Genomic DNA, 27,285 nt, shown 5'->3' with positions numbered 1-27,285 from the left:
CTGCCGGCCCCTCCTGGCGGCGGAGCTGGAGCGCGGCGGCCCGGCCGACCATGCGCCGCCTCGCGCGGGCCCTGCTGCTGCCGCTGCAGCTCGCCCTGCTCGCGGCCGCGGGGGCCCCCGAGGCGCCGGTCAGCGCGCGGCGCAGCCTGGTGTGGGGGCCCGGGCTGCAGGCGGCCGTCGTTCTGCCCGTCCGCTATTTCTACCTGCAAGCGGTCAACTCCGAGGGCCACAACCTCACTCGCGCGCCCCCAGGTAGCGTCGAGCCGCGCGGGCCTTCCTCGCCCCGCTGCCGGGTGCCCTCCCTTCCTCTCCCTGCTGCGCCGCCCCGATCCGCCGCGCCCTGCATGGCGTCCTTGCCCCGGCGTGTGTCGCCCTTTCCTGGGGCAGGTCTTCCCTCCTCCTTCCCGGACACAAAGGAGAGAGGAACCGCCACAAAAGTTTGTTGAATGCATGAATGCATTTGAATGCATGAATGAATGTATGAACTCTGAGAGCTCTTCCATACTGAGTGTGCAAGGGCTGACGTTCTGGAAGGATGGCGCCCAGAGTGTTCTCGTGTATGCGGTGTGAGTCGCAGTTTGGGGATGGCCTTTCCAGCTCTGACCGAGTTGTCAACTGCTACAGCATGCAGGGAGTGCCTTCAACTGATTAGTCATCAAGCCCAGGAATGGCATGGATTGCATTGCTTAGGCCTGCTGGGTCTGAAACCGTGAACTCAGAGGAAATGTGCCGAGCAGTAGGCGGAAAGGAGGAGGCAGTTTTGCACGCTACATTTTTGTTTTCTTTTTGGTTTTGAGTTATTGAAGGCAGGTTACAGGGATTAGCGAAACTCAATTAGAAACCATTCGGTTTTCTCCGGCGGATCCCGCCCTGAATCCCTCTTTCTGCCTGGTCCTCCTCCCACGTTCTCCTTCACATCTTACCTTTGCAACTTCTTGCAACTTGTCCTGCTGGTTTCAAGTTGTTGCCAGTCAGGATTTACTAATTTATGTTTAAGTTTAGGGCTCCAGCCAACTGGCACCCTGTTTTATCAACAAGATAACAATTAGAATAACCCAGTGCCTCTTCCCCTGCCAGCGGGCTGGGTAAAGTCACTAAGCTGCCAGAAGTGGGCCCCAAGTTTGGGGAGGGGGGTGGTGAAGATGGGTCAAGTCAGAGGATTTAGGAACCAAAAATAATTGACTTTTAGATTTAATGGGTTTTTTAAAAATTATTTCATTCATTGAACAAATATTTATTTGCTGTCTACCTTTATGTGGCTGGTAATACAAGAATGAAAAAGTGCCTGCCCATTAAGGATTTTACAGTCTGTTGGTAAAATAGACGTGCAAATAACAGATCACTGAACAGGATAGCTGGTATCATGAAAGTATGTACAGAGTGCAGTGGGAGCACTGAGGCACTGCCAGAGTCTGTCTGGGGGAGTCCGGGAAGATTTCAGACACAGCATTATGAAGCATGAGAGGGTTTTGCGGGGCAGGCGTGCAGGTGGATGGTCTGGCATGTGCAGAAGTACAGAGGCATGAGAGAGGGCAGTGTTTGGGAAAATAAGTACTGTTATTTAATGATGCTGAGCAAAATGCCTAGTTAGATGGTAGTCAGATGTCTACAAGGGCCTTGAATGCCAAGCAAAGGATTGTAGAACTAGATGAAGGAGAACCATTGGAGAATTTCGAGCTGAGGAGTGACAAGAATCTGCTTTTGCCTTCATCACTTCGGTGGCTTCTGCTCTACATTTGACTCAGAACACCACTCCTAAAGTTGTCTTTGATCATCACTTTGATAACGTATCTACCAATTAGACCCTAAATCTTTAGACAACTGGTTTTGTATGCCTTATATGCATCAGGATAAAATAATCTGACTCTGTTGACAGGGACTCATGAGTGTTTATTTATTTTATTTCAGCATATTATGGGGGTACAGATTTTAAGGTTTCAATAAATGCCCTTTCCCCCCCCGCCCCCCTAGTGTTTATGAGGGTTCAGCAAACTATTTCCTTTAAGGGCCAGATAGTAAATGATTTAGGCTTTGTAGGGCATATAATCTCTGTTACATTTACTAAACTCTGCCTTTGTAGCCATAGACAGTATGTGAACAAAGAGACCTATCTCTGTTCATTAAAACTACTTATAGCCTGGGTGAGATGGCTCATGCCTGTAATCCTAGCACTTTGGGAGGTCCAGGCTGGAGGATTACCTGAGGCCAGGAGTTTGAGACTAGCCTGAATAAAATAGGGAGATTCTGTCTATACAAAAAATTTTAAAAATTAGCCAAGTGTGTTGGTGTGCCCCTGTAGTCCTAGCTACTTGGGAGGCTGAGGCAGGAGGATCGCTTGAACCCAGGAGTATGAGGTTGTAGTGAGCTATGTACATCACACTCTAGCTTGGGCAACAGAACAATACCCTGTCTCAAAAATTAAAATAAAATAAAACTATTTATGGCCACTGAAATTTGAATTTCATATAATTTTTCACATGTCACAGAATTCTTTTGATTTTTTTTCTGACTGTTTTAAAATGTAAAAACCATTCTTAGCTCACAGGCTTTACAAAAACAGGCAATGAGCTATATTAGCCATAGTTTATCAACCTGATATATATTAAAGACTCTTAATTAAAATACAAGTGATGCATGACTTAAAGTTGTATATACATGTGTATGCATATAAATGTATACATTAATATTATACATATACATATTTTTTAAACAAACCAGAAACAATGTACATTGTCTATTAAATATCTTAACAGAAGGGGAGTTACATCTATGTTTGTACATAGTTTACCCTTGCAAACTATGACTTTATTTTTTTTAGTTACAGAAAGACTTTCCATTGTCCTAAGGGTCCAAAAAGAAGATTCTTAAATCCAAATTCAAAGTCTTTCACTATGGGGTATATTTTCTTATTTGTAGTTTTCTTTGTTTTCTAAAATTAATTTTATAATGTTATAATGGAGGGGAACTTTAGAAAGAAAAGAAGATGGAAAACTAATAAATTATTATGAAAAAAGAAAATTACATGATCCAAAATGAAATATCATTAATATTACTATTAGCGAAAGGAATACAAATTCAAGTAAAATTCAATTTTTTATCTAAAAATTTTGGCAAAGGCTTTTCTGTTTGTTTGTTTTGAGGCAGAGTTTTGCTCTGTTGCCCAGGCTAGAGTGCAGTGGCATCATCATAGCTCACTGCAACCTCAAACTCCTGGGCTCAAATCATCCTCCTGCCTCAAGCCTCCCAAGTAACTAGGACTACAGGTACACACCACCAAACTCAGTTAACTTTCAAAATGTTTTTTAGAGACAGGGTCATCCTACTTTGCTTAGGCTGGTCTCAAACTCTGGGCCAGTCTCAAACTCCTGACCTCAAGCAGTCCTCCCGCCTCAGCCTCCCAGAGTGCTAGGATTATAGGTGTGAACCACCATGAGATTTTTTTTTTTTTAAGTGAAAATACTCAAAGCTACTAATGGAGCAATGTGACACTCTCAGTCACTTTATTCTCTGCTGGTGGAAGACAAATTGGTAAATGGTTTCTAGAAAGTAATTTTCCAAACGATCAAGAGTCTTAAACTTTACAAACCTAATAGAAGAAAAATTAGTTTTGATAGGTAGAAAATGTAATCTTTAAAAAGATGTAATTCACAAAAAATGTCATACCCTTTAATTTGGTAGTCTGATTTCTAGGTATATGTCTCAAGAAAATAAACTGAGGATGGCCAAAGATTTATATACAACAGTATTTTTGCAGCATTATAATTATTTGTTATAGCAAGTCTAAATAGCCAACCATAAAATAATTGCTAAATAAAGTATGGTACATTCATTATGATAGAATATTTAACAGCCATTAAAAGTAACATTTTAGATTCCATTTATATATAGTATCTAAAGTAGTCAAATTCATAGAAATAGACAGTAGGATGATGGTTACCAGGAAAGGGGGTAAGTGGGAGGTTGTTGAATGAATATAAAGTTTCAGTTTTGCAAGATGAATAATGCCTGGAGATTTATGTGTATTAGTATTTGTGTATTATGTATATTAGTATATGTATATTTATGTATATTAACAAGATGAATATACTTGACACTACTGAACTGTCTACTTAAAAATCACTAAGATGGTAAATTTTATGTTTTTGTTACCACAATTAAAAATGTTTAAAAATTTTTAAAAAGTAACATTTTACAGATTATTTAATAGTGCTTGTACAAGGTTAGAGGTGGAATAAATAGAAAGAAATTGTATGGTTTCATTTCGATTTTGAAATCAAGACCTACACTTATCAGTGTTATCAGTGGTTATAGCAAGAGAGTGGGGAATTTTTTCTTTTTCATATTCTTTTCCCCAAATTTTTTTCCTACAAAATGATCATAATGTTTTTATAATCAGGAAAAAAAATCATAAGAAAAAAAACTAAAGTTTTTACCAAGTCACCAAAAACTTTCCAAACAATCTTACTTTCATTCCTTTCAGGCCACTTAATTTCTAGCTTCCAGTTACAAAGCTGCCCTATAGTTCTGAAACCAGTTTCTTACATTTTCTGCCACTTGTCATTCACTTGCAAGTCCTGAAATCTTTCCTTCTTCAAGAACTAATTGAAAAAGAGAAAAAGTTTTCTCATGCTGTAGCCTATCGTACATGACTTAGGAATATTCTCTTGTCACTCCCATGTAACAGTGTGGAATTTATCTGAAATACCATTATTATGCTGCATATATCAAAGTACCTAGATAACAAACATATTGTGAACTTCAATGATCTAAAGCAGGGGATCTCAAAGTGGGGTCCATAGGCAGAAATTATGGGGTTCAATGACCATGGATGGGGGAAAAACTGTTCCTCTATTTTCATTAACCTCTGACTTAAATTGAGCTTTTCCTTCAATTATGAATGTAGGCAGAACCTGTCGATACTGTTAGATTCCCAGCACCTAGCACAATGGCCAGCAGAGATGTTGAGTAAATACTGTATATGAAAAGAAAGAAGGGTGGAAGAGGGATGTGAATATGTCAAGATAAAAGGATATGAATACTTACTTTCTATTCAGTCTTCTGCCTTCATCAATAATGATATCTTCATAAAATAATCTTACCTCCTAGTTACATAATACTTTAGTGTTTTAACCTATGCCCTGTTTAATTTGTTTTCCAAAATAGTCTTGTGAGGTAGGAAGGATAGATATATTCTTTTCACTTTAGATGTAAGAAACTGGGGTCAGTGAAGCTAAAATGCCTTGCCGGTTGGCTCCACAGCCAATAAGTGTCCGAGCTAAGAACAGCCCTTTGCACTCTGCCTTCAGTGCCCCTTCCCTTTATCAAATCACCTGTCCCGGCCCGCGGGAACTTCTGTTACTCGCTGGGGCGAGGGGGACCTTGCCTGAAAGAGATGGGCGAGAGAAAGAAACGAGACCAAGCAAATGGTTGTCAAGGTCTGCTTTACTTAGATTCTTAGTAGGTTTTATAAGCATACAGAAACAAGGAAGTAGAAACAAAAAAATAGAGTGAGGCGACGATGAGGCTTGGGTCTGGGTTAATCAGCCCCAATCAGCGTCTTATCAGTATCCTGTTTTTGACTGGTTACTCATCTCCAACCTGGCAGGTGGTCGGGAACAATTGCAGTCAGCACTCCCTGGAGCATCCCGTGGTCAGCACGTCATGGAATGCATTCTTCTCGGAGCTATAGCTGGAATTTTCCAGGGCGAAGTCCGTGCGTAGGACGAGTCATAGGGGAGTTGAGGGTCTTTGAGGGTCCTTGCCTCTAACAATCACCCTTAGCATGACTGTCATGCATCAGTTTTCAATAAGATCTTAGAGAGTGTGATCGGCAGGCAGCCAGGTATTTTTACAGGATTTACATTATGTTACAGAGCATGCCACCTTGACGCTCTGGGGCTCTCTGTTCACTTGCCCATGTGGGGTCAGCACTTTTGTTGCAGCTGCAGAGAGTTTTATTAAACTTCCTAACAATAGGGAAGAAGATGACTCCATTGTACCAGAAGTATTCTTCCAGCTTTGCATTCTGTGAAGCTGCTTTCATATATTGGCTCTGCTACTCATTATATAAGTGACCTTGTCTAGTTATTTAACTTCTTGGAGCCTTGATTTCTTGATCTGTAAAATGGGGGTGACAAATACTTACCTGAAAGTTCTTGTAGAAAATAAACGAGATAGAGAATGCATATGAAACTCTCAAGCTCAGGGACTGGCCCATAATTGGTGCTAATTAAGTGAATTTCTAAAAATGCTTATGATTTCTTTACAAATCAAATGTGTTCAAGATTTATAATTCTAATAATAATACTGCCAACCTCCTTTTTTCTACATAGTTACTGCATTCTCATCCAAGTAGCTATTTCTCTTAAAGGAATTTGAATTTGTGGAGTAGAAAATTCAAGCTGAGCTTCAATTCTGATCCATTATATTAGCCCCCACGGCAAATGAGAATTCACATTTGAAGCAATTTGAAAGTTCACTCTTCTCATTTTTCTCTTTTATGAGGTTAAAATGGCTTATTTCTATGTCAGTCCTGATCAATATTATTTTGCATTGATTCTGACATTAGTTTCATACCAACAATGACACAGCCATGAAAGATTATAAAAATAACTAAACATTTAAAATATGTATTTCTAGTGGCTACATTATAGTTTATACATACATTTTGAAATATAACTTTTAAATGCTATTTCAGAGACAAAAAAATGTTATAAATGGAAGTAAACAATGGAAGTGATCTTGTCTAATTCTTTCAATTTACAAATAATGAAGCATTTTATAGCTAGTTTTTTTTCTGCAAGTCTAGCTCTTTCCAAAAAAGCCACATAGTAATATGCTTGTCTTATATCTGTTCTGCTTATTTAAAATATTAAACTTATAGAGAAGATGATTATCTGATTAGGAGATAAGAAAACCTTTTTGTATGTGTTCAGTTTGGGGAGGGAACAATGGAAATGGTTTTCTAATCCTCAGACTCTGCGCTCCTGATTTTCAATCCTCTGTGCCTCGTTTTCTTTCTGAAACCAAGTGGGAAATAATGCAAAGCAATAATTCATGTGTTTCTTCCATGTATGTTAGGTAACTGGCCAACATTTCTAATAATTTCATTTTATGTAGTTACCTTTTGTATTGTATCTCCTATGTTTATCTATTACAGTTGGTGTATGTTAGAAGGTTTCTTTCATAATTTTATCACACTTGTTTCAAGGATCCTAAAATGTATGTGTTTGGTACTTAATTATTTAATAGCACCGTGTGGGATAGTGCACTGCTATCGCTAAACTGAAGAGACTGCGAAACATTCCTTCTGACCCACAAGAAAAACAAAGCCCTTGAAGATTAAAAAAAAAAAAAAAAGTAGAATTTTACACTCACTAGATTTAGAAACCAAGAATAGGAAAAACAAACTTACTCAGTAATTTCAAAAAATATGTATTAAATATGTTTAATTTCATTATATAGATGTGAGATGAAAGACAACGTTGGTCACAACTTACTATTTGCTAGGGGTATAGATTTCAGAGGATTCACCGTTTTTTATTAAATAAAAACATTTCCCTTTGATTTGGGGATCTGAATGGTATGTCCACCACACTCTCTGAAGAAAGGTTTCAAAGTCTATTCCTGGGCCATAGTAACATTAATACAGCAGTATTGTTTCAGAGCCTAAGTAAGTCTGCTAATAGAAAAGGGAAAGTTTCTCAGGTACTGTTATTTACCTATAACAGAAAACCCACAGAATTTTGGAGTTGGAAGAGATTGTCACAGTATCACTATTTCATTTCAAGCAGAGGAAACAGACTTAGAGAGGTAAACTCTAATATTTACAAAGACGTGTGTATATGTGCGTGTTTGTATGTGTGTATACTTGTGCACAGATTCTGGTAACTAGCTATATTTTCTCTCTACCTGAGGAAATGGGCTAAGAAGTATCACTTGAATTTTGGGTTTAAGAAGAGGGAAACTTTCTCAGAAAAGAGGTTTATTAGCTCTTGAAATGGTATACAAAGAAAGCTTATATATGTTTTACAAGGAGAAAGTTGGATTATTATAGAGGTCTGTCATGCATAGAGTTCATGGATTTTTAACTATCTGGGCTTTAACCCTACCCAAAGCAGAAAAGATCAAATAAGCAAAAAGTTATTTTTTTTTTAATGGCTTTTGTTCATTCAGTGAATCTTTATCAAATGATTAATGAATCTAACAGTGAGTCTGATCCTTGGTTTGAATATATGAACCAGGCATAGTTCCTGGCCTCAAGCATCTTCCTAAAAGAAATGATTTTGTTTACCATTGATGCTATAGGAATAAGTAACTTATGCATATATATCTATAGATGTCTATCTAATAATTATTAAGGCATAATAATTGTGACGTGGTAGAGTTATTTATATTTCTTTTTCTTTTAGGTCAAACATCATTCAAAGTAGTAGTCAAATCTCTTTCCCCTAAAGAGTTAGTCCGGATTCATGTTCCTAAACCTTTGGACAGGAATGATGGAACATTTTTGATAAGATATAGAATGTATGAAACTGTCAATGAAGGGCTGAAGATAGAGGTCCTTTATGGTGATGAACATGTGGCTCAGTCTCCCTATATCTTGAAAGGTAAGTGATTATTGTATTCTCCAGAACCAGCCCTACATGTGTAGGTCCCAGGCCTTTCAGAATGGGTTATGATGACCTTCAAGTCATTTGCAACAAAGTAAACATTGTACACATCCCTCCTGGAGTTCAATTTTACTTGACAGTTAACTTGATTTTAAAGGAAAGCAAATTTAAGTAATTAAAAGAGATTTAAATGATAAAAAAAAAGTCTTGTGTATTTATCCTTGTAGTTACCATTTCAGGTATTCTTCATTCCTTTGTATAGATCTATGTTTCTATCTAGTAACATTTGCCTTCTGTCTAAAGGATTTCTATTGACGTTTCTTTTAGTGTAAGGATGCTCATGATGAATTCTTCCAGCTTTTGAATGGCTGAAAAAGTCTATATTCTGCCTTCATTTTTAAAAGACATTTCACTAGTTATAGAATTATAGGTTGATGGGCTTTTTTCTTTTAGTACTTTAAAGATTCTGCCCCTCAGTCTTCTCACTTGCATAGTTTCCAACAATAGATCTACCATTATACTTATCTTTGTTTCTCTGTATTGCTTTTTGGTTTTCTCTTTATGAGTTGTTTTGAGCAGTTTAATCATTATGTGCCTTGGTGCAGTTTTCTTCATGTTTCTTGTGTTTGGGGTTTATGGAGCTTCTTGGATCTTTGGGATTTATAGTTCTCATCAAATTGAGAAAAATTCTGAACATTATTTCTTCAAAAAAAAATTTTTTTTGAGATAGTCTTGCTCTGTTGCCCAGGCTAGATTGTCATGACGTCAGCCTAACTCATGGCAACCTCAGACTCCTGGGCTCAAGTAATCCTACTGCCTCAGCCTCCCAAGTATCTGGGACTACAGGCGTAAGCTACCATGCCTGGCTAATTTTTTCTATTTTTAATAGAGATTGGGAGTGGGGGGGGTGGCGGGGTGTCTTGCTCTTGCTCAGAGTGGTCTTAAACTCCTGACCTCAAGCTGTCCTCCCACCTTAGCCTCCCAGAGTGCTAGGATTATAGGTGTGAGCTACCACGCCCAGCCTCTATTTCTTCAAATAGAAGAAATTTTTTTTTTTGTTCCACCCTAACTTACCTTCAAGGATATTAATTACCTATCTATTAGGCTTGAAATTATCCCATGGTTCATTGATATTCTTTATTTTTTAAATTCTTTTTTTGTCTCTTTCATTTTTTATAGTTTCTGTTGCTGTCTTTAAGTTCACTAATCTTTTTGTCTGCAAAGTCCACATTTTATATAGCTTGTTTTTCACCCTTGATGCTTTTTCATCTTCTTGAGTATTTTTCTGGTATGCAGTTGAGTTACTTGAAAATAGTTTAATCCTTTCAAGTTTTGCTTTTCTAGCTTATTAGGTGAGACTAGAGCCATGTTTAGTTTAGAGCTAATTATTCCCCTCTACTAAGGCAATACCCTTCTGTATACTCTACCCAAGCCCCACAAATTAGGAGGCTTTCCGGTCCGGCTGGTACCAGCTGGCACTATTCCCAGCCCTCTGTGTGTGGTAGGTACTGTTCCCTCTGGTCATTTTGGATGGTTCTTCCCCTGCCTCAGATAGTTTCTTCACACACATGCACTAATCATATGTCCTGCTAAATATTTAAAGGGAACCTTCTACAGATCTCTAGAGTTCTCTCTCTGTGCAGTGCTCTCTTTTCAGATACTTTGTCCTACAAATTCTAGCTGGCTTGGTCTCCCTGGACTGTCAGCTCTGTTTCTGCAACTCATTGAGTCTGCCTGGCTTGACCTACAACCCCCCTCCCTATACTACAACCGGGAAATTTCCGTAAGCAGTACGCTGTAGGAATTGTAGGGCTTACCGTATTTGTTTCCCATCTTTCAGACTCATTGTCCTTCATTGCCTGATAACCAGTGTCTTAAAAACTGTTGTTTAATATATTTTGTCTAGGTGTTTTTTGGTTGTTTCAGGTGGGAGGCTAAATCAGTCCCAGTTAGTCATGTTGGCCTGAAGTAGAAATCCTTAAAAAATTTAAATAATTTTAAAAAATAATTTTTATATTGAAATAAATATAGATATATCTTGAAACGAGATATAAAATTTGCATAAACCCTTCTTTAAATGGGCCTTCAGAGGAGTTCTGTGCTTATGGATGGCCACATAAAATTACCCTGCCAGACCCCCCTGGGTTACACATTTCCTCTTTGAGATGTGCTAATTGGGGGGGAGGGGCTCAGAGGAGAAGACCCCACCTGGTCTTTAATAATCACTACCCCTACTATATTACAATACCTGAAAATTAACACATTCCCTTTTTCCTTGTTAAAAGGTAAGTTTTTTTGGTGTGTTTATCAGCCATTTATACCTCACCAGAAATAAATTCATCAGCTAATTGACTGAGAGTAGGTTAGATTGGGAGAGGGCACATGCTATACTAGGTTACCCAGGGTGGTGTGAGAAAGGGACAGAAAGTAGAAGAGTAAGACTCTGACTTGACTGTATCACTGATTTGACTAGGGCAGATTATCTCTGTCTGGATAATCTTAGCATCTACCTAGAAACAGGGGCAGAAACAACCCCGGTGTTGGCGCTTGCTAACAAAATGTGGCATTGTTTGTGTTTTACCTTCCCTAGGACCAGTGTACCATGAATACTGTGAGTGTCCGGAAGAGGATCCTCAGGCTTGGCAGACAATTCTTTCTTGTCCAACTGAGGAACCACAAATTGCAAAAGATTTCACTTCCTTCGCCAGCATCAATCTCCAGCAGATGCTAAACGAAGTCCCCAAAAGGTTTGGGGACGAGAGGGGTGCTGTTGTTCATTACACGATTCTCAATAACCACATTTACCGGAGATCTTTAGGGAAATACACAGACTTCAAAATGTTCTCTGATGAGATTTTGCTGTCACTGGCAAGAAAGGTATGAGGAATGAATGAATGGATTCCAAAAATAGGAGTATGTAATTATTTAGTTGTAGCATTTAAATACTTACAATGGCAAAGGGTGAAAATGGACCTCAGGCTCTGAAATGTACATCTAAGGTGTTTACCACATAAGTGTTCACAAGTCCTCCATCTCTGTGGATCTCACTTTCCTATAAGATTTAAATTAATCTATGGCCATACCACCCTGAACGTGCCCAATCTCATCTGATCTCGGAAGCTAAGCAGGGTCTGGCCTGGTTAGTACTTGGATGGGAGATTTAAGTTAAATAGCTTGAGCCCCTATCCCAGGTAGATAGGGCGTACACAGCACTCCCAAGGTTTCTGTGAATTCCCAGGTGTTTACAGCCCGGAGGTCACTTCTTTAAGTTCTCTATTCCTGCTGAATACTCCTCTCATTCAGATCTCACCTTCTGTAGCTGTTTTCCTCTCTTCACCTCAAAATGACTTGAACTTAGAACACAGTTTCTTTGTTTTACCCTAAGCACATCTATTAATAGAAGATAGTGTACATGGCACATTTTGTTGAAGGTTGGGGTAACAGAGGAAGGTTATTTTGCATAGTACATACTAAAAACAAACTTGACATTTAAAATTAGACGTCTCTGCACCAATCTGACTCTCAATCATCCTTGTATCTTGGAATCTCTCACTGGCTCTTCTTGATCTTCAGGTCTTAGCCTCTTCCTAAATAAATGTGGCCTGGCCCTGCTGTCCTTCAGGCTCTCCTCATCCCCAACAGCTTTCCCCTATCGCACTGTTCAACTCCCTATTTCCACATTTACAGAACTATAAGTTACTCTTAAGCAGAGGAATCCAAACTACCATTTGTTCTTTCTCGTTCCTGATCATGCAGGGTGAGGGATGGAGATGGGCAGTTTTTATCTTTCTCACCCAGAGAGACCATCAGGATGGTTTCTAAACCAAAAACCAACTTTGTTGATATGTTACACAGTGATTTCCCAAGTATACTAAATGTGGGGCTGCAATCAGTTCTTATTTTACATAGCATTCCTCTCTCCCTTCCCCCGGCCCACAATGTGAGCCTACGAGGCAGTGCTCTTTTCCTGGGCTACCACCAGTCTACCCTGCCTTGTATTGCTGTACCCTTATCCTCGTGTTGCTGGCTCCATAGCAGTAGTTTTTAACCAGGGAGGATTTAGCCCCTAAGGGAACAATTGAAAATATCTAGAGACTTTTGGTTATCACAACTAGCATCTAGTAGGTAGAGTGAGAGTTGCTGGTAGCATCTAGTGGGCAAACATTCCTACAATGCACAGGACAGCCCCCCAAAGCAAAGAATTACTCAGCCTCAAATGTCAATAGTGCAAACCTGAGAAATCCTGCTCCATAGTGAGAACTTCTTTTTTTTTTTTTTTTGAGACAGTCTCACTTTGTTGCCCAGGCTAGAGTGAGTGCCGTGGCGTCAGCCTGGCTCACAGCAACCTCAATCTTCGGGGCTCAGCGATCCTACTGCCTCAGCCTCCCGAGTAGCTGGGACTACAGGCATACGCCACCATGCCCGGTTAATTTTTTGTATATATATTTTTAGTTGGTCAATTAATTTATTTCTATTTTTGGTAGAGACGGGGTCTCGCTCAGGCTGGTTTCGAACTCCTGACCTTGAGCAATCCGCCCGCCTCGGCCTCCCAAAGTGCTAGGATTACAGGCGTGAGCCACCACGCCCAGCCCATAGTGAACTTCTGATGCAGAGTTTACTAATGAGTTTATAAATAATAGCAAGGAAGCAAGAGGATAAATATTCACATCCCTCACCCTTCCCTTTTGTTCTTTGCCTGGTGGCTGAGAAGAAATCTAAGGTAAAAGAGACTCAGTCCTGGTCTTTGAGCAGCCCACTCTAGTGGGACTTGTTTTTGTTACTTGGAAGTGAAGGTGGGATGTGAATACAAACAGTTACATCACAACACGATAAGCCTGAAGAAAAGTAGGTAAATAGGATTCAAGTGCCTGAGGAGGGCAAGTCATAGAGGGGTGATTTAGAACTGGTTTTGAAGGATGGGAAAGGAGAATGCCAAGTAGAATAAGCAGGAGTAGAACATTCCATGTGAAGGGCATTTTGTATTGAGGTGGATGGCATTTTCAGAGAGTATCCTAAAGTTCACTGGTACATGGGCAGATGGAGGGTGGGTTTAAAGCTAAGCTGGAGCAAGACAGGAAGGCTTTTAATGCCAGCCAGAGAGTTATGATCTTATCCCACAGGCTTAGGATTTTGTTAAGCTTGGTAGTGACGTTAACCAAATTAGTTTTAGAAATTTTAGTTTTAGAATTAATTTTAGTTTTAGAAATTTGGCCATGTGGGGAGTAGATTAGAATAGGGAGTAGCTAGAATGAGAACACTTGGTAAGGAAGCTATTGCATAGAGATGGAAATGGGGCAGCAGATTCTAGAAACAAAGGTAAATGAGGTAAAGAGGGGGATAGTGAAGGAAAACAAAGTCTTGAGAGTCTAACTTTGTAAATTCTTGCTTAGGCAGCTGGGAGAGAGGGTTCTTGCCTCTCATTCATACTTTTCTACACAATTTCCACTTCTATAGTACTAAAATTTAAATGACCCCTGTGGACAGAAGTAACTGACTCCTGGTTAAGCGAATTTGTCATGTACTCATCTGTGATTTTCTGAAGCCACTGATGATTGAGACGCATTCATCTTTCCTGTCTTAATGTTTTCGGATAATCAGCTCTATTAGAAATATTTAAGAAAGCCAAAGAACTGAAGTGTTTAGTACCAAAGACTGAAGCCTTCTCAGCACTGATGTATATACTTTTGTTTATCTAGGTCCTTCTCCCAGACTTAGAATTTTACATTAATCTTGGAGATTGGCCCTTGGAGCATCGAAAGGTCAATGAAACCCCTGGCCCTGTACCTATCATTTCGTGGTGTGGCTCTCTGGATTCAAGGGACATTATACTTCCAACGTATGACATCACCCACTCCACACTGGAGGCAATGAGGGGTGTTACAAATGATCTTCTCTCTATTCAGGGAAATACAGGTAAATTAAGGTTAATTCTCTAAGAAAAATATTAGAGGTAAAAAGGTAAAGGAAATGTTCAGTTAGAGAGAGTAAATGTATATATTTTAAAACCATTCTTCTTATTTTATTACCAAGACAAAAGAAAAACAGCATATTAAATGCTGAAGTGACTTGTTAGAATTCCTATAATCCAGAAATTAAAAATACATGGTTTGGACCAGTAATGCCCAAACCTACCTTCACCGAGTCTCCTTTGAGTTGGTCACTTGTAAATACATCATTTGAAAATATATATCTGGTAAAGTTGTCCCTTAATGCTGACTCCAATGTCTTTATATGGCTGGATGAAATGAGAAAATTTTGAAAAACTATAAAATTGTATGTAAATGTAAGAGAATTGTGATAATAATATAATTTTGATATTCCTACCTCCAACACTTTATAAGGAATTCTCCCCCTTCCTTTTTCTGCTTCTCTTTTAATTAATTGATTGATTGATTGATTGATTGATTGATTTTTAGAGATAGGGCCTTATGCTGTCACCCAGGCTAGAGTGTGCAGCGGCACAGAGCTCACTGCAACCTTGAACTCCTGGGCTCAAGCTATTTTCCTGCCTTAGCCTCCCAAATAGCTGGGACTACCATGCCCAGCTAATTTTTTTTTTCTTTCCGTAGTTATGAGGGCTCCCACTATCACCCAGGCTGGTCTCTAACCCCTTGCCTCACAAGATCCTCGTGGCTTGGGGCTCCCAAAGTGCTGGGTTTATAGGTGTGAGTCACCAGGCCCACTTTTCTGCTTCTCTTGATCTTTTAAAATCTGAATTTGTTTCTGCCTGTTTGATAGCTTTAGATTTATGGTAAAACACATCTTTTTTTTATTAAACCAATCTCCCTGAGTAGAAAAAAACCCTGCTTTGTCTTTATAGACTCTATGTCTGTTTATTATGGTTTGGTGGACTTGGTAGATGAGACCAGAGACTTTCTGTAAGTTACATTTTGTAACTAACTAAAGATAACATGAAATGAAAAGTGATCTACTGGGTCGGGCGCGGTGGCTCACGCCTGTAATCCTAGCACTCTGGGAGGCCGAGGCCGGCGGATTGCTCAAGGTCAGGAGTGCAAAACCAGCCTGAGCCAGACGCCGTCTCTACTAAAAATAGAAAGAAATTAATTGACCAACCAAAAATATATATACAAAAAAAAAAATTAGCCGGGCATGGTGGCACATGCGTGTAGTCCCAGCTACTCAGGAGGCTGAGGCAGGAGGATCGCTTGAGCCCAGGAGATTGCGGTTGCTGTGAGCTAGGCTGATGCCACGGCACTCACTCTAGCCTGAGCAACATAGTGAGACTCTGTCTCAAAAAAAAAAAAATAAAAGAAAACTGATCTACTTCTAATTTGATTAACAGTGAATTTTTTGAAAAGTGTGCTAAAACACTAAACTCCCTTCAAAATTTTTATGTTTTGGCCGGGCACAGTGGCTCATGCCTGTAATCCTAGCACGCTGGGATGCCGAGGCAGGAGGATCGTTTGAGCTTAAGAGTTCGAGGCCAGCCTGAGCAAAAGTGAGACCCTGTGTCTACTAAAAATAGAAAAAATTAGCCAGACATAGTGGTGCGTGCCTGTAGTCCCAACCAACTGGGAGGTTGAGGCAAGAGGACCGCTTGAGCCCAGGAGTTTGAGGTTGCTGTGAGCTAGGCTGATGCCATGACACTCTATTGTTTGAGACTCCGTCTCAAAAAAAAAAAAATTTCTATGTTTTATGATTTATCCCTTAAAATACTCATAGGTATTAACCAATGTTTTTTCTCTTTAAAATAATAGAAATAGATTTAAATTATTCTACCAGAATATTTTCCTTCCAGAAAAGATAGAATATAAATATATGTATATCGCTGGGTTATACATAAATATTTGCATTTAACAGCATATTAGAAAAAAGTCTTCCCTGTATTCAAAAAAGATGTGCTTAAAATTCTGAGCAACCTAAGGACTTGTGGGTAATACTTTGATATATAGTTTTTTTTCTGGTCACCCTGTCTAAGAACAAAAGCCTAGTTCATGTTTGATGATGTAACACAAAAAATGGAGGAAGCTAGTGCCTTGGTGAGTGAGCCAAGTTATCGAATCTCTTTTTGCTTTGAACATGGTCCAACATTATTTTGGGTATTTCCTAGTGTTTTATAACAGAAAACATCAATCAATACTTGTGTGAGTTCTCACTAGTAGACAAATGGGTAAAATTGGAACATTTTTAAATATAATAATAAATAAATAGCAAATAAAAGGACTGTTTTTGAAAATCTAAACTTGAAAGTATCTCTGGCAAATTGAGACTCAATCCCATATTTTTGGAAATAGCATCTACTTTAGAAGATGAGCTGATGAAATAACTTTAACATCCTAAGTGACAGTGGTAGATTAAGGATGATTATGCTTGCTATGTAAAAATATCAAATTCATAATCATAATTTTTTTATGGCCTCAAACTTCTAGGGCCTTCCTGGATCAATAAAACAGAGAAAGCTTTCTTCAGAGGTAGAGATAGCCGAGAAGAGAGGCTCCAGTTGGTACAGCTATCCAAAGAAAACCCACAACTACTAGATGCAGGAATTACAGGATATTTCTTTTTCCAAGAGAAAGAAAAAGAGCTGGGAAAAGCCAAGTTGACAGGTTTCTTTGATTTCTTTAAGGTATGTATTTGAGTCTTCCTGTATATCAATATGAAGTGATAAACTTGTATTAAAAGTCTACCAAATATTTGGGCTTAGGCAAATTTCTCCTGTCTTGCGAACTAACACATTTTCACATTTTGTTTTATTTTGGAGTCATAGTGATCCGTGTTTATTTCCACTTAAATTATTAACAGGGAAACATGATTAAAACATTCCTTCATTATTTGATTGGGTAACTTCCCTTCTTCCATCCTATTTGGAAGAACCACATTCCTCCAGATAGTTTGCAGAAATTTGTTAACATTGAAAGACATTGTTTACTCTTCCCATCAACATCCATGGAAGTGCCTTTTACAGGGTAAGTTGCATATTGCTGTGGTCATATGAAATCCCTAGCTTTTAGAATAGAAGGTCTGCCTGTTTGAAGATGAAAAATAATTCCATTTAAATTTTGCTTTACTCAATTTTTCTTTTGAAGTCACATCCTAAATTTTCAAAACTGCTCAATCACTCCAATCCACAGTTTATCCAAATCCCCTAAACATTTGCTATGGGATAATAATTAGCTACAATTTCTCTTTTCAAGGGTTTAAATTGGAACTGTTAGTATCTGACTTTTACACTTTCTTATCAGACACTGGCAATTACAAAACTCATTGTGGTTTCCTTCTTTTCTTGCTGTTAACTTTGTCTACCAAATAGCTCAGAACTATAGTTGATACTCAGAATATGTTTTGATGTACTTATTTCTCTTGTTTTACTTTTGTGTATGTTTAATAAACTGGGAATATAAATATTTTTTATGCAAAGTGATCTTAAATGTCTTTTGTAAATAGAAAGAATATAAATTCCATATATATAAAATAGGAGTTGGAATTGGGGTTCAAGTTCTGCCTCTAATCCTGCCTCTGCCACCAATTGTGGGACCTTCCTCCCTTAGTGCCTTGGTCTCTAAACACATGTGAGGCCTGCCTGGCTCCTTCAGAACATTATCATGAGACTTAAAGGAGACGTGAGCAATATGATGAAGCCTGACTGGCTAGAAAATTCCATGGTACCAGTTATTTAAGAAAAAATTAATTTCCAGATCTGAGAGTATATCTTCTTCATCTCAGTGTGATATAATGAAAAGAACAGCAGGTTTGGACTCAGAGAGTAGTGATTTATAAATTTCTCTGAACACCAGTTTTCTCATTTGTAAAAAAAAAAAAAAAAAAGGAGGGGAGAAATTAATAATACCTGCTTTGCATTATTATAATTGAATGAGGTTTGATGCCTATGAAAAGTGCTTTCAAAATATACAACAAAATATATTAATCCAGCAAATCTGCAAAGAGTTCCTACTGTGTTGCTAGCATTGCCCAAGTCCTTAAACTTCCCTGGGTTTCTGTCTCCTCAATACTAAAACTATAAAATAGAAATAATACCTTCCTGTTTCATAGATTGAGTATAAGGGACAAATGAAATAATATATAAATGAAAGCGTAAATTGTTATCAATATTTGGCTTTAAGAAACATAGAACTTTTGAAAATAGCTTTCCTACCTGGTTACAGAAATCTGTATGTTCCCCATTACATAGACATAATTGAAATAGGTATTTATTCCCTATTTCCTAAAACCATTTATCATCGTGCCTGTAAATGTGTTATATTTCTTTAAATTGATGTACTAAAGGTTGCTTGTGATTTTAATACAAAGTAAAAATGTAAGTTACAAAGTAAAACTTCTAAACACAAAAGTTGGAAAATAGAAAATAATTCCTTTGGATTTAGAATGACAGTGGTGAAGGGAAGCCAAAGTGAGGCAAATAACTGTTAAAGTTTTATTTCTTTGTTTTTTTGTTTGTTTTTAATCTTTTAGTACAAGTATCAAGTGAATGTGGATGGGACTGTGGCTGCTTACAGATATCCATATCTCATGCTAGGCGACAGTCTGGTTCTAAAACAGGACTCGCCATATTACGAACATTTCTACATGGCACTAAAGTCTTGGAAACATTATGTTCCAATTAAAAGAAATCTCAGTGATTTACTAGAGAAAGTGAAATGGGCCAAGGTATGTTTCTTGCATTTTCATTTCTTTAGGCAATAACAAATTCACCAGTGTTAGTTACACAAGTTCTATCACAATGCAATTTGACATAATGAAATTTAAAAAAATGTTATTTTCTGAAATTTTTGTTACCATGAAATATTTAAAGGATCAGCATCAGAATCATTTTTGCATACCCTCTATCAGCATTTTTGAGGATTTTTGGAAGATTTGAAGCCCATTGTTATATAAGAGTATAAATTTTCTAGATGAATCACTTTTCATGCTTACACACACAAATGAGAACACACGAAATGCAAATTACTAATTGAAAAGACACAGAGTTAAAGTGTTTTGTGCATAAGAAAACATTTAAGGCAATTACAGTACTCTTTTCTTTTCTCCAATTGGAAAAAGGGCACAAGTTCTTAATGAATGCATGCTATACAATGTCCTAAGAATCACAAGTTTCCCATAATATAGGAATTCCTTTTTTGAAAGGAAAAGTATTTAAAAGCTGATGTGTTTATTATAAAACATTAAAAATGTACCTCTCTGTTATGAGAGTTTATTATAAGTTTCTAAGAAGTCATATATGGTTATAGAAGTAACTGGGTGCCTGAGACAGAGTCATTTTTGTGACACTTTATAAAAGCCACCGTTGCTTGCAAATGGCTCTTCCTGTGGGCAAGGTGGTAGATTATTAACTGTTTTCCAAAAGTATAATTAGACCGACTATGCCTGGTACTGAAGGAACAGCCTGTGGGTGGGTACTAATGACTGAATTTTTTTTTTTTTTTTTTTTGAGACAGAGTCTCACTTTGTTGTCCAGGCTAGAGTGAGTGCCGTGGCGTCAGCCTAGCTCACAGCAACCTCAAACTCCTGGGCTTGAGTGATCCTTCTGCCTCAGCCCCCCGAGTAGCTGGGACTACAGGCATGCGCCACCATGCCCGGCTAATTTTTTTATATATATATCAGTTGGCCAATTAATTTCTTTCTATTTATAGTAGAGACGGGGTCTCGCTCTTGCTCAGGCTGGTTTTGAACTCCTGACCTCGAGCAATCCGCCCGCCTCGGCCTCCCAAAAGCTAGGATTACAGGCGTGAGCCACAGCGCCCGGCCATAATGACTGAATTTTTTTTATTACAAAAACAATATAGTCTCTCCTAGCTACCATTTTATTTTTTTTATTTTTTTTTTATTTTTATTTTTTTTTTGAGACAGAGTCTCGCTCTCTTGCCTAGGTTAGAGTGAGTGCCGTGGCGTCAGCCTAGCTCACAGCAACCTCAAACTCCTGGGCTTAAGCAATCCTACTGCCTCAGCCTCCCGAGTTGCTGGGACTACAGGCACGAGCCACCATGCCCGGCTAATTTTTTATATATATATATATATATATATATATATTAGTTGGCCAATTAATTTCTTTCTATTTTTTATAGTAAAGACGGGGTCTTGCTCAGGCTGGTTTTGAACTCCTGACCTTGAGCAATCCGCCCGCCTCGGCCTCCCAGAGTGCTAGGATTACAAGCGTGAGCCACCGCGCCCGGCCTAGCTACCATTTTATAACACAACTTTTCGACTGCATATTTACATGGAGCTTCTGAACGATGTTATAACATGAAAATGGATTCATTCTACTGTCAAGCAGAGAGGGCTAAGCTGGCAGGACAGATGATGAACCCCAACCTTCCTGTGTAGCTGGAAAAGTGCCAAGACAGTCACAGCAGAGGCTGCATGTGGGTTGTGGCCCTGTGGGGAGAGGGGGTGGCTTACTGGAGTGGCACAACAGGGGCCAAACACATATGACCATTTCTCTTTCACAGAGATATCTAGGAAAGTACTCTCTTTCCATAGCCTCATTCTTTTTTTTTTTTTGAGACAGAGTCTCACTTTGTTGCCCAAGCTAGAGTGAGTGCCGTGGCGTCAGCTTAGTTCACAGCAACCTCAAACTCCTAGGCTCAAGCGATCCTTCTGCCTCAGCCTCAGCTGGGACTATAGGCATGTGCCATCATGCCCAGCTGATTATTTCTATATATATTTTAGTTGGCCAATTAATTTCTTTCTATTTATAGTAGAGACAGGGACTCGCTCTTGCTCAGGCTGGTTTCGAACTCCTGACCTTGAGCAATCCACCCCCCTCGGCCTCCCAGAGTGCTAGGATTACACCCGCGCCCGGCCATAACCTCATTCTTAAGTTATATTTCCATTATAGGTTCCATCTCTCCATGCTGTTCACATTCAGCCCCACATCTGTCCTACCTCACACTCAGACCTCCTTTCTGTATGGGTTGCAGGAGTAATTTTCATTCATTGTTTTGTTTTCTTATAAACCTTTCAGGAAAATGATGAAGAAGCTAAGAAGATTGCCAAAGAAGGGCAGTTGACTGCTAGGGACCTTCTCCAGCCCCACAGGCTTTACTGCTATTATTACAGGGTACTCCAGGTCAGTCCAGAGTGTCCACTCTGTTGGGTCAGGCAGCCTCAGACCACATGCTTGGCCTGAGTGCCTTGTGTCCTGCTTCCAGAAGTGTTCAGAGAGTCAGCCTGTGGACTGGCTGCCTAAGCCAAGGCACTAGCCTAGGGAAGGACAAGACTAGTGCTAAGTCCCTTTGTGGCCTCCATGATTTTTAAATCTTTATTCCATATTATGAAAAACAATGCTTGGGGCCCTCACAAATACAGAGTAGAAGCTCCTCCCATCTTGTCAGTGCCCTCTTTTATTTATTTATTTTTTTTATTTTTCTTTTTTGAGACAGAGTCTCACTTTGTTGCCCAGGCTAGAGTGAGTGCCGTGGCGTCAGCCTGGCTCACAGCAACCTCAATCTCCGGGGCTCAGCGATCCTACTGCCTCAGCCTCCCGAGTAGCTGGGACTACAGGCATGCGCCACCATGCCCGGCTAATTTTTTGTATATATATTTTTAGTTGGTCAATTAATTTATTTCTATTTTTGGTAGAGACGGGGTCTCGCTCAGCCTGGTTTCGAACTCCTGACCTTGAGCAATCCGCCCACCTCGGCCTCCCAAAGTGCTAGGATTACAGGCGTGAGCCACCACGCCCGGCAGTGCCCTCTTTTATTAAATGCCTTATGAAATTCCTAGTTTAGATTTTCCTGAATCTCAGAGAACAACATTTTCCTCATCTGAAAAATAAGAAGGTTGGACATCTCTTTCTACTCAGAATTTTTGAGTAGAAATAGGTAGAAAAGTTGCCTCCTTTTCTCTTTGATACTTAAATTAAGATCCATATCTTTTACAGTATAGGGCAGAAAGCAGATATTTAGCTTGCTGTATAAAATAATCAAACACATGAAAAATATTTCTAATAGTTCTAATACCTAAGGGTTAATCCTGAAGTACAGATATTTATTAGGAATCCGAGGATTGATCCTTTGAGTAACTACCTTGTGTTTTACTCAATAAAATCTAGCCCGAAAGGAAAAAAAATAGGAAATTATGTTTTTGTTTTTGTTTTTTGAGACAGAGTCTCACTATGTTACCAGGGCTAGAGTGCCATGGGGTCAGCCTAACTCACAGCAACCTCAAACTCCTGGGCTCAAGCAATCCTTCTGCCTCGCCTCCCGAGTAGCTGGGACTACAGGCATGCGCCACCATGCCTGGCTAATTTTTTCTATATATTTTTAGTTGTCCAATTAATTTCTTTCTATTTTTAGTAAAGATTGAGTCTCGCTCTTGCTCAGGTTGGTTTGGAACTCCTGATCTTGAGCGATCTTCCTGTCTCGGCCTCCCAAAGTGCTAGGATTGCAGGTATATTTTTATTTTTAATCTAAATTATTTTTCTGTGGGCAGAATAAAAGTAAATTCCAATGCCTGTGGATACTACCCTCCCATATTTTTATTTTCATAGAAAAAAAAGATAAATTATACCATTTATTAGAAGCAGTTCTTTTCTCCCTTAAATTGGTTCTGTCCCCTCTGCTGATCTAGCTTGAATTTTAATAGTAGGAGTTTCTCCCCCTAAAGTATTAAGTAGGCTCATCTACTCGTGTCATCATTTTGTTGGGTCTGGCCTAGTATCAGGAATGGACAGCTAAATGGACACAGAACCATTGAACTGAAATACCCAATTGGTAGGAATATTTCAGTCAGTGGCCAGAATAGAGGAACATTTCACAGACCTGTCATCATTTTAAAAATGTATGTGGCTACAGGCCTAAAAAAAAATGTGTGAGACTGCCAACTTTATTTTGAGAAGTTTATCGTCTTTTTTGCTGATTTGGGTATTCCAAAAAATTAATTATTCATTAACAAGTGGAGGATCAATGCTGAGAGCTGCTGTTTGTTTCAAGTGGGGCCATTTGGCTTGGCATCCCTTGTGTAGAGGCTTCACATAAAATTGTGGATTGGGTTCCTTGACAGATTGTGAAATATTGCCCTAGCACTTGTAGTAAAGTTAAAATGTAATTTTAGGACTGGAGTAAGCCAGTCTGAAGATACACAACCAAGGATGGCGTGATTGGGCGTGGGGGTGAGGTGGAGGAGTCAATGGAATGAAGTGTGGACTAATCTTTCACTTGCCTTCAAACACGCATTTCAGAAATATGCCGAGCACCAGGCCAGCAAACCTGAAATACGTGATGGAATGGAACTTGTTCCTCAGCCCGAAGATAGCACATCCATCTGTGAGTGCCACAGGAAAAATCCTTTAAGAGAAGAGCTTTAAGTCATCCCAGATTAACACTCCTGTGAATGCTGACTACATCTTTAAAGAAAGCCTTAAGCTGCAAAGAACAGTACAAAAGACTTTACCCAGAGGACTAGTTCTCTTGATGGCTTTATATAATGTAGGTAGATAAAGCAATACCGGTTGAGTATCCCTTATCTGAAATGCTTGGGACCAGAAGTGTTTCAGATTTCCTATTTTTTTTCTTCAGATTTTGGGATATTTGCATATATATAATGAGATATCTAGGAGATAGAACCCAAGTCTAAACACAGAATTCATGTATGTTTCATATATACACTATACATATAGCCTGAAAATAACTTTATATAATATTTTTAATAATTTTGTACGTGAAACAAAAGTTTATGTTCTTCAAACTGTCAGAAAGGTGTCACTATCTCAGCCACCCATGTGACGGTGTCATGGATTTTGGAGTATTTCAGATTTTGGATTTTGGTATTAGAGATGTTCATCTTGTATTTTAGTACATATTACCAAATATCATTGGATATTAATATCTTTTGAGTAAAACCTGCTATTATCAGCATCACAGTTTCTCTAAAAGGAGAATTTAGGGATCATAGCAGGTAGAGAGGCTTGCCAAAATAGAAATCAGCCTCTTTGAAACTGTTTACATCATACTTACTGGTTTATTTCTGTCGCCTGCCCACTTTCTATCTTCCACTTTCAATAATGAAGAGAGAATATTTGCGCAGAGTTCGTCCTGCCTTAACTACATATTTTCTCCCCTTATCAGCTGCTTTTGGCATTCAGTAACAGAAGCCTCCTTTTGGAAAGTCTGATAAGGACAATTGAGGAAGAAGAAGATGACTCTGTTATTAAAGGTGGCAATGGAGACTGTGTAGGGAATATTTTTTAAGCAGTGCTCATTTCTTTTAAACTAAATTTTGCTAAGGCCTTAAACAAAATTAATGAGAGATTGTGCCTTAAGCTAGTGATTCCCACTCTGTCTGGGTTGTATACCCATCCAAGACAACACAGTTATTAACATAGATGAAGGTATCCTATGGGCATCATTCATTATATCTATTAAATAGATAAAAGATAACTGTAGGCAGGTGGAGAACTTTAATTCTTTTTAACCTTTGAAAGAGATCCTTCAAAACATTGAAAACCTCTACAACAAGCTTTAGGAAGCCTGGTATCTTGGGATCCACTAATATGCCAACAACAGGGGCAAGCACCTCACACCACCACTCCTCTATTTCAGTGGGTTTTGTTGCTTAGATAAAGACTTTAGAAATTTCCTCTTCCTTTTAGGACAGGGCCATGACTTAGAACTCATAGCCTGGAAGTTCATTACACACTCCTTGTAGTACCACCAATCCAAGATTCAGTTCACTGTCTTTACTTTTATGCTCTAAAAACAAAAGCTAGCAACACTCCCAATTTAAAAATATTTACTCTCCTAGTTGAAATATTGACTTACTCTGGAAAACAATGTAGCCATTTTAAAGTGGTCATATCTATTTTTTCTGAAGAATAATGAGAACACAGGATTTTTTTTAAACTGAGCAAAACCAAATTTCAGAACAGTCTAATCAAAGCTAAATATCCAAGGCAAACTCTAATACTCATCAATTGTTCAAAAGCACAAGTACACAAGTATAAAATAAAAGGCGAACTGTCCTAAGACCATACCCCATTGAATCCATGTCTTACATACATTGTACATAGTGTTTGGGGCTTGTCAAAATTGGGATTATGGCAAGAAAGATTGCCTCCCTCATACTTCCCTGCCCTGAACCTCAGGTCCTGATGGCTAAATGGTATTTTGTTAGAAACATCTTACATTTTTAACATTTACATCACCTGCTGTCAAAACAGGCCTACTCATTAAAAGCAAGTTGAATCAAACCAGGCAGCTTTGGGGAGTAAACAGAAAGAATGTGTTTGAGAAATAAAGTGAAACCCCTCAAGAAATTCTATAGGGAGAGAGCAGCCTTAATCTAGATAATCCTCCATCTTGCCATTTTGGCCATAGCCTTTCAAATAATCAGTTTTACATGGCATTCTGGTTTACAAACAAAAATGCATCCGTGTGGTTGAAAGTTTGGAAGGAGATTCACTAATATCTGAGGAGATAATGGAGAGAAGGGAATCTTTCCTTTTTCTTTTATACTTTTCTATAATATTTAAACTGCTTTTACTATAAGTATGAATCTAATTGCGAAATAAAGAAAAATGCCAGCCTGGGAAAAGACAATCAATGTACAATAAATAGGAAAAGAAAATGGATATTTATATTTTCCATTATACTGTTTTTATATCTATGTCTAGAATTTTATATCATGGGTCATATTATATATGCTTTATAAATAAAGTAAATTTTCTAAATAGAAATTTGAGAAAAGATGCCTTTTGTTTTTTGAGAAAGAGATTTTAACTGCCTATAGCCCTGGTATCTCTGTAACTGAGTTGGCCTAATTTTAATTCTATTATGTCTTTATGAATACATGAACCAAAACCTTTATCACCACCACTCAATCCCTAGTGGGCAGAAATCTATTACAGAAAAAATATTTAAGCTCAACACCATTATTTTCTGTTGATGGTGAGAATACAAGAGGAGTAGGCAGAGAACAAATGGACCTCTTGTGGAGCCATTCCAGACACTGAGAAAAGCCAAGTCTCTTCTAAGCCAAGTCCTCTTTGTAGAGTTGGGTGGAAGAGGGAACCGTTAACTTTAAGCTGATATCTTGTATTACAACATTTCTTAAACACAAGGAAAGTAAGAGATGAATTTCTTTATTCTATAGGAAGAAATAGCAAAACCTGGAATTGGTGGGGGGAGGTGGCCCTGGGTGCGATGGCATACATAATAGAGGGAGACAAGACAGCCGGAAGTAAGGGGAGGAGAGGAAAAGAGTTAAGAAAAAGGAATATTTTTGCAAGACACCTGTTCTGTTTCACTCCCAACTTGGTGTACTTCAGCAGATTTCTGGTGCTAACTACCCGTTATAGATAGCAGCTGCAAGTGAGGTTCCAGACCACTCACACTTCTGACCAGCTGGCTAAAAATTCAGGTGTTCCCCATGACTTCCCACTCAGGTTCCATGAAGTGTGTTAAGTGTAAGATACAATTTAAATTTACATAACTATCTCATTTGTGATCAAACAGTAATAGAAAGTAGCCTGTAAAGTGCAAGTATCCACGAGCAGGGGTGCTACAGTGGCAAGCACAGAGTCTACAATAACAACTTCCCTAAGAACAAAGTGCCCAATGCAGTGATGTCCTAGAGCTGGCTCCTACCAGCTCTCCATTGGATTTTGCTCCCAGTTTCACATTGAGAGACATCACATTGGTCCCTTACAATTGCCCATGGTGAGAGTATTTTCAGTACCAGAAATTGGCAAATGCTACAA

At 38.7% G+C, this 27,285-nt stretch overlaps 1 protein-coding gene across 1 annotated transcript; it reads left to right on the top strand.

The window, feature by feature from the left end:
• Window positions 1-38: 38 nt before the first annotated feature.
• On the top strand, window positions 39-27,285 carry POGLUT3 (protein O-glucosyltransferase 3). Its single transcript, XM_012773745.2, has 8 exons — window positions 39-252; window positions 8,412-8,609; window positions 11,203-11,489; window positions 14,309-14,525; window positions 17,003-17,199; window positions 19,044-19,238; window positions 21,553-21,657; window positions 23,770-27,285. Exons 1-8 carry the CDS (start codon window positions 51-53, stop codon window positions 23,893-23,895), a joined length of 1,527 nt encoding a protein of 508 aa, XP_012629199.2. The 5' UTR covers window positions 39-50; the 3' UTR covers window positions 23,896-27,285.

This window comes from Microcebus murinus, chromosome 4, assembly GCF_040939455.1.
Source record: "Microcebus murinus isolate Inina chromosome 4, M.murinus_Inina_mat1.0, whole genome shotgun sequence".
Classification (NCBI taxonomy): domain Eukaryota; kingdom Metazoa; phylum Chordata; class Mammalia; order Primates; family Cheirogaleidae; genus Microcebus; species Microcebus murinus.
Note: the sequence above shows the minus strand (reverse complement) of the source record. Positions and strands in the feature narration are given on the sequence as shown.

Excerpts from the sequence above, each read along its gene's own strand:
- POGLUT3 (XM_012773745.2), top strand. The coding sequence starts at position 51 with ATGCGCCGCCTCGCGCGGGCCCTGCTGCTGCCGCTGCAGCTCGCCCTG. Across the intron at positions 8,610-11,202 it reads GTCTCCCTATATCTTGAAAG|GACCAGTGTACCATGAATAC; the intron begins GTAAGTGATTAT and ends TACCTTCCCTAG. Across the intron at positions 14,526-17,002 it reads CTCTATTCAGGGAAATACAG|GGCCTTCCTGGATCAATAAA; the intron begins GTAAATTAAGGT and ends TCAAACTTCTAG.